General features: G+C 38.5%; 1 protein-coding gene across 8 annotated transcripts in view; it reads right to left on the reverse strand.

Annotated features, from left to right (window-relative positions):
• LOC108293681 (Golgi pH regulator) overlaps positions 1-21,539 on the reverse strand; it is a 59,813-nt gene that overhangs the window by 18,586 nt on the left and 19,688 nt on the right. For 4 of the 8 annotated variants that reach the window (XM_037733705.1, XM_017515196.2, XM_037733704.1 and 1 more), the window contains exons 6-10: positions 18,050-18,170; positions 16,770-16,850; positions 4,753-4,862; positions 2,140-2,228; positions 1,163-1,255 (exon numbers count right to left, since the gene is read on the reverse strand). In XM_037733705.1, the coding sequence (XP_037589633.1) occupies positions 1,163-1,255; positions 2,140-2,228; positions 4,753-4,862; positions 16,770-16,850; positions 18,050-18,170 (494 nt within the window). Of the gene's footprint in view, positions 1-1,162; positions 1,256-2,139; positions 2,235-4,752; positions 4,863-16,769; positions 16,851-18,049; positions 18,171-21,539 lie in introns of all 8 variants that reach the window. The other 4 variants (XM_037733703.1, XM_017515195.2, XM_037733702.1 and 1 more) reach the window with 1 other exon arrangement.

Genomic DNA, 21,539 nt, shown 5'->3' on the forward strand with positions numbered 1-21,539 from the left:
AAAAAAAAAAAAAAAAAAAAAAAAAAAAAAAAAAAAAGACATGCTTCCCTAAAGGCGGTATCTTAGGAAAATATCTTTTACCTTTTAGTAGCTTAACTAACTGAACATACTATCTTCATTCATTCGCTCTTACTGATTGGAGATTTTAAAATGTCATCTGAGTAGTACTGACATAAATGTATTGTAACACTAGATACTTTATATCCAAAATTTTCATTCATCTACATTGATCAAAATTAACTAACAAGCTGACAAAGCTCCTCTTTGCACAAATACAACCCTAGTAAGTCATCAAACTAGAGAGCCAAATCGGCCTTTTCTGTAATCACAATGAAATCCATTAATACCTGAATCAGAGGTAACGTCAAATGCTGTACATAAAAGATATAAAAGAAAACCACAAAAGAATTAGAGCTATATGTACAGCAAATGAATTTATCCATGGAAATACATTTTAGAATTTACTGTGAACTTAATAGGTATATACTAAAAAGGACAAGTAACTTCTGAGCTGAAGGTAGAAGTTGAGGTTATATACAGTCATGTACTCATGAGTAATACAGAAAGCAGAATGTAAAATAAGAAATGTTCACATTCAATTAATTAATTAATTGGTTATTTTTGTTGAGATGGAGTCTTGCTCAGTCCCCCAGGCTACAGTGCAGTGGCATGATCTTGGCTCACTGCAACCTCCGCCTCTTGGGTTCAAGTGATTCTCCTGCCTCAGCCTCCCGAATAGCTGGGGTTCCAGGTGCCCACCACCTTATCTGGCTAATTTTTCTATTTTTAGTAGAGACAGGGTTTCACCATGTTGGCTTGGGTGGTCTTGAACTCCTGACCTAAGATGATCTGCCTGCCTTGACCTCCCAAGGTGCTGGAATTACAGGCATGAGTCACTGCTCCGGCTTCAATTTAGATATTTCATAAACTAAGGCCTTATTAACAATTTCTGACAGAAGAAAAATGAAACCTCCCTTTTCTACATGATCTAAAAAAGGGGAGAGGAAAAAGAATGAAGTCAAGAGATGTGAACGATCATGCTCTCTGTTGACTCAATCACATTTGGAATTTATTTCAATGTATCAGTCAAATCCACTCTTATTACCCTGCCATTACTAGGGAAAAACACCTAAACTCTGACAATTAAAAATAATACACTTACCATGAAAATTTTCCAAACACAGTAAATAGAGAAAAAGTAACCAAGAAAATTAAAATATTTCCCTTTGAAGGTTTTGGAGTATTCTATTCTCTCCTGGGGGAAAACAAACACAAAACATGGTTCTCAGCAAAATATAAATTTATATTCAACACAAGTATTCTTCCCTCTATGAATCACTGTTCAGGCTAAGTAAAAAAACCATACACTGTAATAATAATAGTAGTTGCGACCAACATTTACTGATGCTTACTTTCAGCCAGGGACTGGGATAAACATCTTACATGCATTATCCACTTAATCTTCATAAAGACTCTTATGAGATATGTTCTATTATCTTAATTTTATAGATGAGAAAAACTGAGGCTTTGAGAGGTTAATAACTTGCTGAAATTCACACAGCTGGTGAGCAGGCTCAGGTCTGTTTCCAAAGCCTATGTTAACCTCTGTCCTATATGGCTACTCCTATAAAGTTGTCCTCAAAAAGAATTAAAACAGTTTGCAATCTTTACTAACAGATTTTACATATTTAAATTATAGTTTATTTTAGGTGTACATAGGAAAGTTACTTCTTGCAGTTTTGACACTTATTGATCTGGATCCTTTAAAATAGGGCTAGGCCATCCATGGTAGATAGGTGTCTATTGCTCTTATATCACTAACTTATAAATGAATAAAAGTAGCTACCATCTTCATACAAGGTCAGTAGGAGGTGGTATGTGTCACCTTCCTAAGTGTTGAAAAGCTTCTTCTGACTATCCCTACAAATGCTACTACAGAGAGTGTTCCATTAAGGATTTTGCTAGTGATAGGAGCAATTTCATGAAGAGTGAAGATCCCTCATCCCTAATGCTTCATGGCTGATATTAGAGCTGTGAGGTGTCTCTTGCTTGGCCACAGAAAACCTAAAAAGCCATTTAGTCTTGTTCTCTCTTTAATCATATTGGTAAAAACCACACTTCAGTTTCCTTGCTCTGTACCTTGGTAGCATACAGATCAGCTGTTTCCAGAAAAAGCTGCCTGCTTAGTTCTTCCAAAGCATCCACTTCCTGTTGAATAAGAGTAAGATCTGGCACAGAATGGGCATCAAGGTTTAAATCACATAGGAATTTCAAGAAATGGCAATAAGAAAACATATACTTCTGGTTTCTCCTATAGTGGACTCCAGGAATTGCCTGTATTCTCAATTTCCTGTTTCACAGTCAGCAGCGCTACTTCAGGGCAACTTGCCCCACCTCTGACACAGGTGTGTAAAAGCTTCTCCATCGAGTGCATCACCGCCAAACAATTACCCCTCAGTTTCTCTTAAGTCAGGCGGCTCAAACAGATGGTTTCATTTGTTCTTTGATTTATCTAGTTAGATTAAGCCAAATGTTACATTCAAGATTGTAAATGGTTACATAATAGTAACATCTACAATAAAGCCAGCTTTCTCCTACATTATCTGAGTAACTATAATGTTTCTATGCTATAAAAGGGAATGAATACTTTATACTGTGTTCTAATACAGGCTAGGATTTACAGACATTTTCATTTCAAACGTTATCTTCTCAAAACAATCCCATGAAAGAGCTGTTATCCATTCTGCATAAAAGGAAAGTGAAGCTCAGAGAGTTAAATAACTTGCTCAAAGTCACACAGTTAATTGGTGGAGATACAAAGCCAGATCCTTTTTTCCTCCGAATCCTGCTGTTTCCATTACACTGTGTTATTTTCCAAGAACTCAATCAGGTAGAGTTAATACTTTCCTGCTTGGAAAACAGGGGCTCAGGGAGGTTAAATAACCCTAATATCTTTGTTGACTCATCACTAACACAGCTCAAACCCGTATATTGGCTTTTATGGACTTTTAAGTAATAAAAACAGTAAATATAGCCCCTTCTAAAATAAAAGCATATAATTCAATCCAAATCCTCCCTCCTTTCTGTGATTTTTCCCACTATTACCCAATCAGTAAGTGCCCTTCAGTTCCTTTAGTGGCTATTATTGGCATGGTTCAGGCCACCAAACAACATGGTTTAGTTATATGCCTGTCTCTCCCATGATTAGAGGGTAAGCTCCTTGGGGAGAAAGGCTATATTATCATTTTATTCCTTAGCACTCAGCCTGGAAATAGATAAGAAATAAATGTTTCTTGACTAAATAAATCTAAATCAATCCCTTTTCTTTCTCTTTCATAATCATCTTGCCTTTCTTTGATCTTATTCTTATTTTCATTTGACAGCAGGACATAAATCATAATTTACAGCAAGAATAGACATCGTTCTCTAATTGAGGCAAAAAAGGAATTTGTATTTCCCTGGGCCAGAGAAGCAAATAGGAGTATGCTACCTCATGCTTAGTTCCCCAAAGTTTTGACCTAACAGTGTCAGAGCTACACAGAAATGTGGTTACCTAATTTGGCAAGTAGTTCAACATCGTAACCAGTCAGAAACGAACAATTTAGTAGTCTCTCAATCAAATCTCCTTGATTTTTATTTATTTTTCTTTTGAGACAGGGTCTAGCTCTGTTGCCCAGGCAACAGAGGTGGTGTTATCTGGGCTCACGGCAACCTTAGCCTCCCAAGTTCAAGCAATCCTCCCACTTCTGCCTCCCGAGTAGTTGGGACTGCAGGCACCTGCCAGTAGGCCTGGGTAATTTTTGTATTTTTTGTAGAGATAGTGTTTTGCCATGTTGCCCAAGCTGGTCTTGAACTCCTGGGCTCAGGTGATCTGCCAACCTTGGCCTTGCAAAGTGCTGGGATTACAGGGATGAGCCACTGCACCCAGCCTCTCCTTGATTCTTGAAACCAAAGAGTCACTAGAGAAGGACAGCTAATTAAAATTTGTTTAGGAATGCTAATTACTTTAGAAATTGGCTTTTATGGGCCTGTGCCATGGCTCATGCCTATAATCCTAGCACTTTGGGAGGCTGAAGCGGGCGGATCACCTGAGGTCAGGAGTTTGAGACCAGCCTGACCAACATGGAGAAACCCCGTCTCTACTAAAAATACAAAATTAGCCGGGCATGGTGGTGCATGCCTGTAATCCCAGCCACTGCAGGAGGCAGGAGAATCGCCTGAACCCAGGAGGCAAAGGTTGCAGTGAGCTGAGGTTGCGTCGAGCCGAGATTGTGCCACTGCACTCCAGCCTGGGCAACAAGAGCAAAACTCCATAAATAGATAGATAGATAATGGGCCTTTACCATCCCATATACAAGCCATTTATTTTAGGTAGCCATTATGCTTTATGGTGGTTTTTCAGAGTTGAGAAATGTAATAGTGTAGCGGAAAGAACTATGAAGAGGAGACCACAGTTATGTTCCTGGCTTTGCCACAAACCACTGTGTGACTTAATCTCTCGGGGTCTATTTTCTCAACTGTAAAATGGAGAGACTGACATTTTAGGACCGCTTCAGCTCAAAGACATAATTTTATGATCTTGTGTGGGTGTTGGAAAGATGACTGTACACATGGTACTTCCTAAGCCTAGCTCTCAGGAGTCTGGACTCTGATGCAGTCAGGTACCTTAGAAGGGACTATCCCAATACTACTTTTTTCGTTTGCTCTTGGTCCAGAGTTGAAAAAAGAATCAAGCAGAGGAACAAAGGATACTTTCACTTCCTGGTGCTGAAGTGGCAACACTTTTTATCATTCCCCAGAAACCTGATGGTTTGTTATACACCTCCCCCTTCTGGAACAATGTTCTCCGTGCCATTGCCATCCTGAAATGAAAGAAAATATAAAACCTCAGCAAGGAAGCATGGACCCTCACAGTCCAGTCCCATCCACTTTCCAGTCTCACAACTGCCTCTCTCATGTACTGAGCTGTTCATGGAAGGATATTGATTCTGGAGTCCTACATTTTTTTTTTTTTTATGAGAAGGAGTTTCGCTCTTGTTGCCCAGGCTGGAGTGAGATGGTGCAGTCGATCTTGGCTCACTGCAACTTCTGCCTCCCTGGTTCAGGCAATTCTCCTGCTTCAGCCTCCTGAGTAGCTGGGATTATAGGCATGCACCACCATGCCCAGCTAATTTTTTGTATTTTTAGTAGAGATGGAGTTTCACCATGTTGGCCAGGCTGGTCTTGAACGCCCGACCTCAGGTGATCTACCCGCCTGGGCCTCCCAAAGTGCTGGGATTACAGGCGTGAGCCACTGCGCCCGGCCTGGAGTCCTACTCTTCCACTACTTACAACTAGAAGCAATGTGGCCTGGGTGAAGAAGCATAGAGTTTGGGCTAGGCAATAAATTTGAGGACTGGTTCTGCCACTTGGAAGCTGGGAGGTCTTAGAGTTTTCATCTCCTCATCTCTGGATGGTTGTGAAGATAAATAAAATAATAAATATGAATTCATGTTGTCAACTACAAAGTGCTACGCATATTTTAATTACTACAGCTACCATTGAAAGGCAAAATAAAACAGCTAACATACCTAAGGGACCAGTTACACAGTTAGGAACTCAATATATGTTTTCTACTTTCTTTTTCAAAGGCAGATAAAAGGAAAAAAAATAGCAAAATTGCATAAACTTGTCCCCTTCTAAAATATTAGTCTCTAAGTCCAATACCCTCACCTTCTGTAATCTGTCCTGTGGCTGAATAAATCAACAGGAAACCTATCACTCCTTCCTCTAGGCCTCTCAGTCTGTGGAGGACTGACTAGCACAGTGGTAGCTGCCGGCATGTCCCAGCCCACCACAAAGGTATTAACAGGGTCCCCGTGAGGTTAAAAAAAAAAATATCATTTGTACATAAATGATTACTTAAAGGGTTTAATGGGCCAAGGCCTACAGGCATAAAATGAACTAGGATGAGTCTTTTTAAAAATTTTTTATTTTTATTCTATTTGCCAACCCACTGAGCATTTTTTTTTTTTTTTCAGAGATGGGTTTTCACCATGTTGGCCAGCATGGTCTCGATCTCCTGACCTTGTGATCCACCCGCCTCGACCTCCCAAAGTAGAATGAGTCTAATAAAAATAGAATAGCAGGACCAAAGAAAAATATAACTCAAGGTGGATATTTTTGGGAGGCAAGAGACAAAAATGGTGACGAGCAAGAAGCAGCACTGGTATTTATGCCTGGGACTAATACAAATAGTACCAATGATACCAAAGACCAAATGATATTTCTATGGGTGAAATTCTTTGAGCCACTAGCTAAAATGATATTAACAAGAAAGAATGTCAGCCATGTTGACTTTACTGTTTCCTTTTGAAAATGACCTTTGCCTGGATAGTGAGTGAATGAAGCATAGCTCTTTTAGCTCTTCCTGCCTTTCTCCTAACTATACATCTCCTATCACTCACCATTTTGGGAAGATGTAATAAACAACCAAGAAGAGGCTCAGACCTGGGGAGATTCTGACTTGTAAGATTAAGGTTTAGTAATTCTAGGTTTTTACATTTTCAGAGTTGAAAAAGCTAGAACACATACAGAAAGAAGGCAAGGGTTCTATTCCACTCATTTAATAGTTCATTTCAGCTTAACATGCTGGATTAAAGGAGGCAGTTGGGAGAGATGAGGTACAGAGCTCTGTTCTATTGTTCTTATTTTCAGCATCTATAATACAACAAACACTAATGACTGGCTGTGGAGTGAAATCGATTGAATATGTAAAGGTGATTGACACTGTGCTGTGGTCTCATAATAGACGAAGAAGTGAAATCACTAGAAGTGAAAGCTGGCTGCACATAGATAAGCATGGCCTTGTTGTAAACAATTCACTTTTACTTTCAATTGTATTAAGAATCTATTAATTCTAAACCAATTTTGCTTCATCAAATAAGTTGTAGATGAAAAAGAAATGATCATATATTTAAGAAGGTAACAATATTAAACCTTCTGAAATGTGAAAAGGAATTTAAAACCCCCCCAACAATATGAGGTACTATAGAACTAGTTCACCTTCCATCTTCAACTTTGCTATGATCATCACTATTGCCTCTTTATAACAAGGGTAGCTCAACAAGAAATTTTCTATTTGCTATTAGCCCCGTGTCATTTAAAAGTTCCTAATATGGAAAAACATATGCATTTGGCTGAGGTTTGGTGGCAGTATACAAGGGAAGCAGCTAAAAAAATGTCACTGTGGTTTAAAGGTCAGTCTACTGTTTTCTGGTCTCTGCTGTTTCTAGTAGGAAGTCAGCCACTCCTTTTTTAAAACTTTTCAAAATAATTGTAGATTCATAAGTAGTTTTAAGAAAAGATACAGAGATTCCATGTACTTTACCCAGATTTCCCCAACTGAAACATCTTGCAAAACTATAGTACAATCAGGATACTGGCATTGACAGAGTCACAATACAGGACACTTCCATCACTACAACGATCCTTCAGACTGCACCTGTACAGTTTACCTCCCTCCCACCTCCAACTCCTTAACTCTGGCAACTACTAATCTGTTCTCCATTTCTATAATTGTGTCATTTCAAAAATGTATCTATAACTTGGAGGAGGACGGGGGCAGCAAAAAAATGTATATATAACTTGAACAATACAGTATATATTCTTTGGGAATTATTTTTTCACTCAGCATAATTTTCTAGAGATTCATCCAGGTCGTTGTGTGTATCAATAGCTTGTTCATTTTTCCTGCTAAGTAGTATTCCATGACACAAGTGTACCACAGTTTGTTTAACCATTCACCCATTGAAGGATATCTCACTTATTTCTAGTTTTGGGCTACTAAGAATAAAGTTGCTATAAACATTCAAGTACAGTTTTTTGTGTGAACACAAATCTTCATTTTTTTTGGATAAACGCCCAGGAGTGCAATTGTTGGGGTGTGGTAACTGTATGCTTCGTTTTTAAATAAAGACCTAAACTGTGTTCCCGAGGGACTGTACCATTCTACCCGGATGCCAGCACTGTACGAGTGATCAGTTGCTCAGCATCCTTACTAGTATTTGGTGTTGTCACTAATTTTTATTTCAGCTATTTTGATAGGTGTGTAGTGATACCTCATGTGGTTTTAATGGCATGTACATAATGGCTAACACCACTGAACACCACTTCATGTGCTTATGTGTCATTTTTATGTCCTCTACAATAAAAATGTTCATCCTTTTTTGCTCATTTTCTGACTGCACTTTTTCTTTTTAAACATAAGCTTTGAACATTTTTTATTCTAGACACTAGAGCTTTCTCAAATAAGTGGTTTGCAAATATTTTCTCCCAGCTGGTAGCTTGTCTTTTGATCCTCTTAACAGTCTTTTACAGAGCAAAAGGGTTAAATTTTGATGAAGCCCAATTTATCAGTTCTTCCTTTTATGGATTGCACTTTTGGTACTAAGTAAAGAACTTTTTGCCTAGCCCAATTCCAAAGATTCTTTTCTTTTTTTTTCTAAAAAGTTTTATAGTTTTACATTTTCAAACTATAAACTACATTTATAGTTTTACATTTTAGTCTATTATCTGTTTTAATTTTATGTAAGGTGTAAGTAAAACTCAGATTTAAATTCATGTTTTTAACCTATGGATGCCTAATTGCTCTAGCACCATTTGGTGAAAGGCTTTCTTTCCTTCACTGAACTGCTTTTATATCTTTGTCAAAAATTAGCTGGGTGTATTTGTGTATTTTTTTTTGTCATTTTTTTTGAGACACCGTCTTGCTCTGTCGCCCAGTGGGGAATGCAGTGGTGTCATCTCGGTTTACTGCAACCTCGGCCTCCTTGGTTCAAGCAATTCTCCTATCTCAGCCTCCCAAGTAGCTGGGACTACAGGCACACACCACCATGTCCGGCTAATTTTGTATTTTTAGTAGAGATGAGGTTTTGCCATATTGGTCAGTCTGGTCTCAAACTCCTGACCTCAGGTGATCCACCCACCTCAGCCTCCCAAAGTGCTGAGATTACAGGCGTGAGCCACTGTGCCTGGCCATGTGTTAGTATTTCTGGGTTCTCTTTTCTGTTTCACTGATGATCTATGTCTGCCATTACCACAGTCTTGATTACTGTAGCTATGTAATACATTTTATGATCAGGTAGACGAATTTTTCTCATATTGTTCTTTTTCAAAATTATATTAGCTATTCTAGTTCTTTTGCCTTTCTGTACAAATTTTAGGATCATTTTGTGTATATCTACAAATAAATCTTACTGGGATTTTGAAATGAATAAATTTATATATCAATTTGGGGTGAATTAATATCATTACTATGTTGAGTCTTCCAATCCATAAATATTGTATGTCTATTTATATCTTCTTTCTCTTAATTAGTTTTATAATTTTCAGTTACAAGTCCTATACATGTTTTATTAGACTTCCACGTAACTATTTCATTTTTTGAGTGACTGTAAATAATATATTTAAACATTTGATGTCCATATGTCCATTGCTAGTTTATAGAAATACAATTGATTTTTTAAAAATTTGATTTTAGAGTTGGGGCCTTGTTATGCTGCTCTCAGGCTGCATTCAAATTCCTGGGCCCAAACAATCCTCTCGCTTTAGCCTCCTGAGTAGCTGGTCAGGCGCACGTACCACTGTTCCTGGCTACAATTGATTTTTGTCTGTTTATTTTGTATTCTACAATGTTGTTGAATAACCATTACTTTTTTTCCATTGTTGCCCTGTATGTATCATTTTCCTCTTCCTGCTTTCAAGATTTCCTCTTTGACTTTTAGCAGTTTAACTGTATGTATACATAGGTGTAGTTTTCTTATGTTTTGGGCTGGCATTTCTTTTTTGCCTTTCCTTTTCTTCTAGGACTCCAACCAAAAGAATGCCGGACTGCTTCACATTGTCTCTTACTGTCACTTTTGTTCATTTTTCTTCATTAAAAAAACATATTTATTTTTTCTTTTTCATTCTTTTGAGATAGAGTCTTGCTCTGTCACCTGGGCTGGAGTGCAGTGGCACAACTGCAGCTTACTGCAACTTTCGCCCTCCGAGTTCAAGCCATTCTCCAGCCTCTGACTCCTGAGTAGCTGGGATTACAGGGACCCACCACCACGCCCAGCTAATTTTTTTTTTTTTTTGTATTTTTGGTAGTGACAGGGTTTCGCCATGTTGGCCAGGCCTCATGTGATCTACCTGCCTTGGCCTCCCAAAGTGCTAAGAATACAGGCATGAGCAGCTGGCCATTTTTCTTCAATCTTCTCTATTCTTAAGATTACAGGATTTCTATTGATCTATCTCAATTTTTATGTTTTGAGACAAAGTCTCGCTCTGTCGCCCAAGCTGGAGTGCAGTGGCACAATCTTAGCTTACCACAACTTCTGCCGCCTGGGTTCAAGTGATTCTCCTGCCTCGGCTAATTTTGTATTTTTAGTAGAGACAGGGTTTCACTATGTTGGCCAGGCTGGTCTCGAACTCCTGACCTCAGGTGATCCACCCACGTCGGCCTCCCAAAGTGCTGGGATTACAGGCGTGAGCCACCGTGCCCAGCCTGAATTTTTATTGATCTGATTCTTCTGTCATCTCAATTCTCCGGTTAAGCCTACCTAGCAAAATTTTTATTTCAGTTATTGCAGTTTTCGGTCTTCGGGTTTCTGTTTTGTTGTTTTGTAAGAGTTTCCATTTCTCTGCTGGGATTCCCTCTTTTCATTTGTATCACACTTTCCTTCACTATCCTGTCATGCTTTTCCTTTGAATATATTTGTAATGGTTACTTTCAAGTCTTTGTTAAATCCTTCATCTGGATCCACTTGGAGTGAGTATCTATTAACTGCTTTTCATCTTGAACATTGGTCACATGGTCGTTTCTTTACATGCCTAGCAAATTTTGGCTGAAGGTAATATGTTGCAGTGACTTTGGAATCTGGTTTGTTTTTCTGAGAATTTTTTTTTGGTACTAATAAGCAGTTAATTTACTTAGACTCAAACTGTGAAATCTGTCACACCTGCAGCAGCTAATGTTTCTGCTCAGTTTTCTGGTTTCTAGCTTCTCCTTTTTTAGCCTAACTCCCTGAAAGTCTCCACTGAGCTTGATCTTGTGTAGGGTAATGATAGTCTGGACAGATTCTATAGTCATATGTTAGAGCATAATCTCTCTGTGGATCTTATGCCTCTAGGGATCCCCTAAATTTTCAATTGCTTTGCCAGTTCTGAGTTCTACCCTCTGACACCTCAAGCCAGTAACGCTTTCACTTTCTATCATCCAAGCTGTGTGTTCAACCTGCATATAGCTCAGGAAATGCACTAAATCAAAGGCACAGCAACCTTGCAAATCACAGCAAGAAGCAGTTCAGTATATCAAGGATAGGCTCTCTTTTAGTTTTTGCCTATTTTTTCTCAGACTCTTTGGTGTTTACCATGGAAATACATTATTTAATGATGATACAGGGATTTGGGAAGGGTTTATACTGAGATATTGGATCTTGGTCCTTCTGTATTTCCCTCACTTCCAAAATTTCCCCTTTAAATTTTCAGTTACTCAGCTGATTTAAACTCTTATCAATCTGTATACTTGAGTGGGGGCTGGGAGGGTGGGGTGGTGGTTAAGGAGCAGGTCCGGGCAAGAAAGCCATAAACTTGTAACAGTTACCTGATGCTCTTCTCAAATTTCCACCTGCCTTTGTTTGTTTTCCAGTAACTTCAAATACCTGCTTTTAATATTTTCCCGGTTTTTATGATTTTCTATAGAAGGAATTGCTTAAACTCTTTCCACTGTCATTTCTGGAAGTTTCCTCTATTATCATTTGAGAGTGGCTGTGGCTGGTGTTGAAGTTTCACTAGTGAATACATTTCTTCCCCCATCCCTACAAAATTTCAAACAGATCCTAAAAAAATGAATTCAAAGTAGAGGTTAACATTTTTTTCCTCCACTGTTCCAAATAGGAAGATGTATGCCTCTTTCCTCCTCCCATTTTCAACCATTAACTTTTTTGTACATAAAAAATGTTACTTTTTTTGTATGTCATCTCACTGTGGCCCTCTACTGTTAAGGTGAAAGATGGTTTTCTGGTCACTACTTCTTCCCAACCATGAGTGTTTGCAAAAACTGTTTTTCTTTTTTATTAAAAAAATTTTTATTGTATAAAACCACTTGCAAACAACAAAAACAGTTTTTCCATATTGTGGTAAATGGCAAGGGCACTGTATGAATCCCAAGGGCCCCTGTGTTGTCATGTTAGCTGTCTATGTGCTCTGTTAGTTCCACTGGGCAAAGGACTGTGCTAATGGGGTCATGTTGGGAGGCTGACTCTTCTGTCAGCCACTCAAATTAATAAAACCTACTGCTGGACCACAAACCATTCCTGAATCTGACCAGCCAATGCATTACAGGGGAAATGGGATATACTGTATATAGATCAGAGTCAATTCCTAAGCACTACTGGTATGAAATGGCTTAAAGTATATATCCACACTTGACATGGGTTATAACTTCTGTTTTTTGTTTTTGAGACAGAGTCTCGTTCTGTCCCCCAGGCTGGAGTGTACTGGTGCAAGCTTGGCTCACTGCAACCTATGCCTCCCTGGTGCAAGTGGTTTTCCTGCCTCAGCCTCCAAAGTAGCTAGGATTACAGGCATGTACCACTGTGTCAGGCTAATTTTTGCACTTTTAGTAGAGATTAGGTTTTGCCATGTTGGCCAGGCTGGTCTCAAACTCCTGACCTCAGCTTCTCAAAGTGTTGGAATTACAGGCATGAGTACCTGGCCACGACTTCACTTTTACATATGCATCTCTTTATGTAGATAAAAGAAATACAGCGAGAAGGAGAATAGCCTTGGGAATCAAAATGATATTGTTCACATATAAATCTTTCACTTTTGAATAATCTTGCTCTGATTGTTACATTTTAAAAAATATGCATTTATATACATTCATGTAAAATAACAAATGTAAATAAAATAAATTATACCACGTGTCTACCTTCAATATCCTAGTAAAGACATGCAGAGATAGAGACAAATAATTAGTTGGCGAACCTGAGCCTTCTTTATCATTCTAATTTCTAATGTTATCTCTTACATTAAGGCTTCTTTGACTTGACTATGGGTCTTACTATAGAAAAATGTTGAAGAAGGAAATATGAAATGTGAAAATACTCATGCAATTCAAAACCTGTTTCCATTTATATTGGATAATAATAACTACAATAAAGAGAGTAGACTAATAAGCTTCATGAAGGTAAGAAATGATTAACTTGTTCATCACTCTATCCCTAGTATCTAGTACAGTGCCTAGCATGAACTAGGTTTTCTATAAATTATTAAGTGAATGAATCTATAAATGAATAAATGAAGGCAAAGCATGAGAAGCAAATGATTATACTGTAGAGATTATTAACAAGTTCAGTAGTTGTCCTTAGCTACATGTGGGTCATTGTTCGAAGGGGTCTAACTCATCGTTCTAAGTCTTAACTCATTATTATTACCTCTATTTTTACAAACGAGGCAGAAAAACATAGAGTAACTAGTTCAAGGTCACATCATTAAGATGTAGATCAAGGATTCAAATTCAGACACAGTCTGATTTCAAAGCCCATGCTTTTATCCACCGTGATATAGATTTCTATGAAATGCCACTTGAAAATATACATTTTAAAAGTACTTAAGTTGAGTTCTAAATCAGATATGTAAAAGACTGTAAAAATTCAGGACAATAGACTTTTTTATTTTTATTTTTTTTGAGATGGAGTTTTGCTCTTGTTGCCCAGGCTGGAGTTCAGTGGTGCAATCTCGGCTCACTGCAACCTCCACCTCCTGGATTCAAGCCATTCTGCCTCAGCCTCTCGAGTGGCTGAGATTACAGGCATGTGCCACCACGCCAGGCTAATTTTGTATTTTTAGTAGAGACGGAGTTTCTTCATGTTTGGTCAGGCTGGTCTTGAACTCCCAACCTCAGGCGATCTGCCTGCCTCAGCCTCCCAAAGTGGTGGGATTACAGGCATGAGTCACTGAGCCCAGCCAGGACAATAGACTTTTTAAAAATTCTGGACAATAGACAATACTCCATTCTTGGAATATAAAAGTTATCCACCAGTCCATGAACATGGGATATCTTTCCATTTATTTGTGTCTGCTTCAATTTCTTCCATTAATATTGTATAGTTTTCAGTGTCCAGGTCTTTCTTCCTCCTTGGTTAAATTTACTCCTAAGTATTTTTTTTCTTGTAGCTATTTTAAGTAAGATGGTTCTCTTAATTTCATTTTTGGAATGTTCACTGAACATTAGTATTGTTAAAAGTCCATACTACCTAAAGCAATCTATAGATTTAATGCAATCCCTATCAAAATTCCAATGTTATTTTTCATAGAAATAGAAAAAGTAATCATAAAATTCATATGGAACCACAAAAAACTGGAATTGCCAAGGCAATCATGAACTAAAGAACAAAGTTGGAGGCATCATACTATCTTATTTTAAATTATACTACAAAGCAATAGTAATTAAAACAGCATGATATGAGCATAAGCACAGAATCATGACCAAGGGAAGAGAACAGAGAGCCCAGAAATAAATTCACACGTGTATGGTCAATTGATTTTTGACAGGGGTGCCACATGTACACACTAGGAAAAGGACAGTCTTTTGAATAAATGGTGTTAGGAAAACTGAATATCCATCTGCAGAAGAATGAAACTGGACCCTTATCTCACTCAACATAATAAAAATTAACTCGGCTGGGTGTGGTGGCTCATGCCTGTAATCCCAGCACTTTGGGAGGCCAAGGCCAGTGGATCACCTGAGGTCAGGAGTTTGAGACCTATCTGGCCAACAGGGTAAAACGCCATCTCTACTGAACATACACAAAATTTAGCTGGGTGTGGTGGCATGTGCCTGTAATCCCAGCTACTCGGGAGGCTGACGCAGGAGAATTGCTTGAATCAGGGAGTCGGAGGTTGCACTGAGCCAAGATTGCTCCACTGCACCCAGCCTGGGCAACAGAATGAGACTCTGTCTCAAAAAAANAAAAAAAAAAAAAAAAAAAAAAAAAAAAAAAAAAAAAATTAACTCAAAAGACTTAAGATTGGAAGCTATAAAACTATTAGAAGAAAACAGGGGAAAAACCAAACAGGATTACATCAAAATAAAAAGCTTCTGCACAACAAAGAAAACAACTGACAGAGTAAAGAGACAACTTATGGACTGGGGGAAAATATCTGCAAGCCATGTCTTATAAGCGGTTAGTATATAAAATACATAAGGACCTTAAATAACTTTATAGAAAGAAAACAAATGATTTGATTTTTAAATGGGCAAGGAACCTGAATAGATATTTCTCAAAAGAAGGCATACACTTGGCCAACAGATATATAAAATAATGTCCAATATACTAACCATTAAGGAATTGCAAACTAAAACCACGATGAGATATCCCCTCATACCTGTCAGAATGGCTGTTATCAAAGGGGCAAAAGATAAAGAATGCTGATTTGAATGCAGAGAAACGGGAACCCTATTAAACTGTTGTTGGGAATGAAAATTAGCACAACCACTATGGAAAACGGTGTGGAGGTTCCTAAAAAAAACTGAAAAGGGAATTATTATATGATCCAGCAATCCCACTTCTGAGTATTTACCCAAAAGATCTGAAATCAGTATGTCAAAGAGATACCTGCACTCCCATGTTCACTGCAGTAGTATTTAGGATAGCCACATTATGGTACCAATTTATATGTCCATCAACAGAAAAATGGATAAAGAAGACATGGCATATATTCACAATGGATACTACAAAGCCTTAAGGAAGGAAATTCATTTGTGACACCATGAATGTAACTGGAGAACACTATGCTAAGCAAAATGAGTTGGACACAGAAAGTCAAATACTGCATGTTCTTACTTACATATGGAATCTAAAACAATGAATTCAACAGAAGCAGAGAGTAGAATGATAGTTATCAGAAGCTGCGTAGGTGGGAGGAATGGAGAGAAGATGGTCAAAGGGTACAAAGCTTCAATTAGACATAAGGAGTACTTTTTTTTCTCTGTGACATACTGTACAGCATGATGAATATAATAATGTATTGTATATTTCAAAATTACTGAGAGCAAATTTCAAATGTTCACCACAAAAAATATAAAAGCATGTAAGATGGATGCGTTAATTAGCTTGATTTAATTATTCCACTTTGTATGCCATAAATATACACAATTATAATCTGTCAATTTATAATTAAAAAAATTAAACAAAAAAGTTATTCTAATAATTTATCTAAGGAGAATGATCTAAATTCAAGAAATGAGATTGAATTGGGAATTTTCTTTTACATGAAACACTAAATTTTTAAACAATTTTTTATATTTTTAATTTTTAAAAAATTATTATTGTTATTTTATTTATTTATTTTTTAAGATAGGGTTTCACCATGATGGCCAGGCTGGTCTTGAGCTCCTGACCTCAGGTGATCCACCCACCTCAGCCTCCCAAAGTGCTAGGATTATAGGCGTGAGCCACCGCGCCCAGCCCTTTATTATTTTAAAGAAATGGGGTCTTGCTATAGTATCCAGGCTAGTTTTGAACTTCTGGGCTAAAGTGATCCTCCTGCCTTGGCCTCCCAAAGGGCTGGGATCACAGGTGTGAGCCACGGTGTCCAGCCAACACTATATCTTTGATAGTACTCCCCCTTATAATAAAAATGAATAGGATAAAATGCCCTGCCAGCACCAATTCATAGTCAAATTTTCTTGTTGAGCGATTGTAACAGAGTCCACATGTTTGACAGTACTGACGTCTTACCTTTTCTTTTTGCTTATGATCATATCCATGGTTTGGAGCAGTCGCCGTTCCAGGGCTAGAATATCTGTGTCAGTCACATTCCTACAAGAAGCACAAGCTGTTAGTAAAATGTTTTGGGGTCCCACTCTTGGGCACGATACAGGTTATCTGGAGAGACACATAAACTTCAACTGTTACCCACTACTTTTTTCTAGAAAATAATAAAATGACCATAATAAACTAAAATGCTTTTGCTCTCATTTCTTATAGCTAATCCTCTGGGATCTCAGGGAAATGGAATTTACCCAGCTGTCTTACAGTTTTTCTTAGTTTTGATTCAGTGACATTTATACACACACACACACACACACACACACACACACACACACACACAATTTTTTAAAAAATATCTTTTTTTAAAATTATACTTTAAATTCTGGGATACATGTGCAGAACGTGCAGGTTTGTTACACAGGTATACATGTGCCATGGTGGTTTGCCACACCCATCAACCCATCATATTTATCATTTTTGTTTTTGTTTTGAGACGGAGTTTCTCTCTTGCTGCCCAGGCTGGAGTGCAATGGCACAACCTTGGCTCACTGCAACCTCCACCTCCCGGGTTCAAGGGATTCTCCTGCCTCAGCCTCCTGAGTAGCTGGGAATATAGGCATGTGCCACCACGCCTGGCTAATTTTGTCTTTTTAGTAGTGATGGGGTTTCTCCATGTTGGTCAGGCTGGTCTCCAACTCCTGACCTCAGGTGATCTGCCCACCTTGGCCTCCCAAAGTGCTGGGATTACAGGCATGAGCCACCATGTCCAGCCCAACGCATCATATTTTTCTACGAAAGAGTCTTGCTCTGTCACCCAGGCTGGAGTGGAGTGGCATGATCTTGGCTCAGTGACATTTAGGATGTATGTTTAAGCACAATTTTAAGTTGGCATTGTCTTCTACTGTTCTATTAAAACTTCTAGGAGGAATTGAACTGCTGAAGTTGGGGTTAGTTTATACTGCTGGTCACTAGAAATGTGCCTTTAAAAAGCGGGAGGGGAGCGTCAGATTGAAATTTTCCATTTAAAGAATAAATGAATGTAGCACAAATAATAAAGGAAAACAACACAAGTGATAAGACTTATTTACAAAGACTTCCAGGTCAATGCCCATAGGGACAGAGGAAGAGAAGAATAAAAAGACCGGGTCATAGATCTAATATATAATCTTAAAGACGGTAGCATAATATGACATATGTATTGAAGAAGTAATGGGGCAAAAAAGAAAAGCTGCAAAGCGCTCTGTTACCTGAGGAAGTAAGACATGTAAGTGTATGGGCAGTTGACAGCACCAAATCCAGAAAGAAGAGCCATGAGAGTCACTCCAATCACACCAACCCGGCTGATGAGCTGTTCTATGGATAAAATCCCTAAAAACATCAGGGTACATTAATGCCAGGTAATATAGATAAAATGGCTCTCATCTGTGCTGTAAAAGGAAGCATCACTGAAAACATCAACCAGTACACATAACTAACTCATACACGCCAACTTTTAATTATTAATGTGTAGATTATCTTTTTTTTTTTTTTTTGACAGAGTCTCGCACTGTCACCCAGGCTGGAGTGTGGTGGCGCGATCTTGGCTCACTGTAACCTCTGCCTCCTGGGTTCAAGCGATTCTCCTGCCTCGGCTTCCCGAGTAGCTAGGACTACAGGCGCATGCTACCACGCCCAGCTAATTTTTTTGTATTTTTAGTAGAGATGGGGTTTCATGATGTTGGTCAAGCTGGTCTTGAACTCCTGACCTCGTGATCCACCCGCCTTGGCCTCCCAAAGTGCTGGGATTACAGGCGTGAGCCACTACACCTGGCCAATGTGTAGATTATCTATAACAAATATACTAAAAGTTTACTGATTTTCCTCTTGTCCCATATGCTTCATAGTGATCTCTTTTATTGGGTGATGACAGTAAAGTAATAACAATAACAACAATAATTATAAATAACGGTCATTGACTATTTACTCTTTTTTTTTTTTTTTTTTTGAGACAGAGTTTCGCTCTTGTTGCCCAGGCTGGAGCGCAATGGCGCGATCTCGCCTCCTGGGTTCAGGTAATTTTCCTGCCTCAGCCTCCTGAATAGCTGGGATTACAGGCATGCGTCACCATGCCCAGCTGATTTTTTTTATATTTTTAGTAGAGACGGGGTTTCACTATGTTGACCAGGATGGTCTCGATCTCTTGACCTCGTGATCCACCCGCCTTGGCCTCCCAAAGTGCTGGGATTACAGGTGTGAGCCACCGCGCCCAGCGACTGTTTACTCTTGGTAACACGAATGCTAACAAAGCAAAGTACTTTCGGTAAAAGCATCAGCAAAAAAATGAGGAAAGTAAATCTTCTGGAAATACTTTGTGCTAGTTATCTTTGATATATATGTATTTCCCCTAAGGTCATACTCTTTTGCTTTTGTCTTTTTTGCATCCAATAAACACAGAATTCATCTAATAAATGAGCCAACCTTATAGATGAATGAGAAATTCAAAGGCAAACACATCAGCTGTAGATTATAAATCATATCTTAATTATTAATTGTTTCATATCACTTGAGAATGCTGAAAATCAACTTAGCAGTTAAAATAAATACTGCTGGTTGATGTATTTGGGATAAATGAAGGAAAGCAATGCTGAAGAATAACTCAGGAAGTTTGGCATTGCAGGAAAAAAATAGTTTTAATTGGTTTTCACTTCCTACTTGTAGAATAGAATTCACTTCAGCCATTCACTCCTATGGTCAAATGCCAGAGTTATAATTCAGGAATTCTGTCAGCTTCAAAACTGAAAATTCCAATATTCCTTTTCTGACTACTGCCTCCCTTCCCAGCGTTCAAGTTCCCTTTCTCCTTTATCTGTGCTACACTCATTCTAGAGGTCAGTGCGACCTGTGGTCTTCTGCTTCCCCATTCTTCACCTAGCTTGGACTCCAGGCTTGCTGGCTTCAAATTCTCTCACCAGGACCCTCAATCTCCTGCTATCTTCCTTCTGAAGCGCTAATCCTACAAACTCCCAACTCTGGATCAGTCTAACACTCTGCCTTCCCTGTGCCCATGTCTTGCTGCCGAAAATTGCTGGAATTCATGCTGATTTTGGAGCCATTACAGATTTATGCTCTCCAGTCCTAAGGGAGCTCTCACACTGCTGACTCATCCTTATCTTGCCTTTGGTAAGCCATCTCTTTCCATTTTCCTCAGCAGTTACTCTTTATTTTTTCCTACCTCTGTCCTTCTCCTTTGCCAATGCCCTTACTATAAAAAACATAAGCTATTAGATATAGATTACCTTCACTCCACTACAAACTACCTTCACTCTAAACTATGGTCAGGAATTTCCTACTGGTTGCAAAATGCAGCATTTTCCAATCCTTGTTTCACTGGCTCTTTTATGACACTGAATATACATCTGTAATTATCCTACCAACCTGTCTCCCTCAGAACAAAGTAGCATGCAAAGCTGACTTCTCCACTTGTGCTTTTGATCTTATCTGGGCCCTGAGAACTGTCTCATCCTTACATGTGAGTTCTGGGATACTGCTGGTGATGATCTTGGTGCTATTTGTTTTTGATTTTCGGTCATGGGGCTAAGTGAAGCCAGCGTGCCTCTACACCACCATCTTGGAACTAGAAGTCACCATACTTTTGATTGTATTTAATCCTTTCCACTTCTTTCAGAGGCTTGTTCCGTCATCTACCTCTTCTCTCTTGTATATTCAATATTTCCTTCTTTGCTAGTTTTTTCTCTTTAGCTTCAAGTCTCTTTTCTAAGAGGAATTCTGTTCTTGGCTTTGAGTTTACCTCTAGTTCCCAAGCCCTGTCTATATTTCCTCCTCAATAGCCAGGCTTCTTAAAAGTTTATAGTTATTGTCCCCTTTTCCTCACCTCCAGTTCATTCCTTAACTCACTGCAATCCAGCTTTCTTTCCACTCTTCTATATTGAATGAAATTACTTTCATTAATAATCATAATAGCAATATAATAGGTAATATTCATCAAGCGCCTGTTATGACTAGGCATTGTTCTAAGCATATCACATGTACTAACTCATTTAACACTCATAACAATCCTCTGAGGTAGACATTATTGAAAACCTAATTTTACAAATGAAGAAGTGGAGGCACAGAGAGGTTAAGTAACTTAGTCCAGGTCACACAGCTAAAAGGGGTAGCAACAGAATTCAAGTGCAGTCCAGATCCAGAGTCTGGGCTTTAACCACTACTACACTATGGTAATAAGTTTTCTCCCGGTTGCAAAATTCACCATTTTCCAAGTCTTGTTTAACTGGCATTTGTATGACATTGGATCATTTTGTTTAAAATTATTTTATCTTCTTGGCTTCCACAACACCATTTCCCTAGGTTTTCCCTTTTACTTCTCTAATTGCTTTTTCTCAGTCACTTCTTGCTCTGTATGGACCAGAGATCTCTTTCATTTCAGTATACACATTTTTTGCTTGGGTAATCTCACTAATTTCCTCAGCTTTACTAATGGCATTTAGTTGATGATATTTAGTTGTTTAGCTTCCTAGAGTCATCTCTATGAGGACTGATACATTTATACTTTTTCCCTAAGCTCCTGATTTGTACCTCCAATTGCTTATTTAACATCACCTGGATATGCATAGGTAACTTAAATTCAGAATATACCAAGCTAAAATTATCTTTCCCCTCACCTGTCTTAGAAAATGACATAATCGGGCCGGGCGCGGTGGCTTAAGCCTGTAATCCCAGCACTTTGGGAGGCCGAGG

The sequence above is a fragment of the Cebus imitator genome, unplaced genomic scaffold, assembly GCF_001604975.1.
Source record: "Cebus imitator isolate Cc_AM_T3 unplaced genomic scaffold, Cebus_imitator-1.0 Scaffold543, whole genome shotgun sequence".
NCBI lineage: Eukaryota > Metazoa > Chordata > Mammalia > Primates > Cebidae > Cebus > Cebus imitator.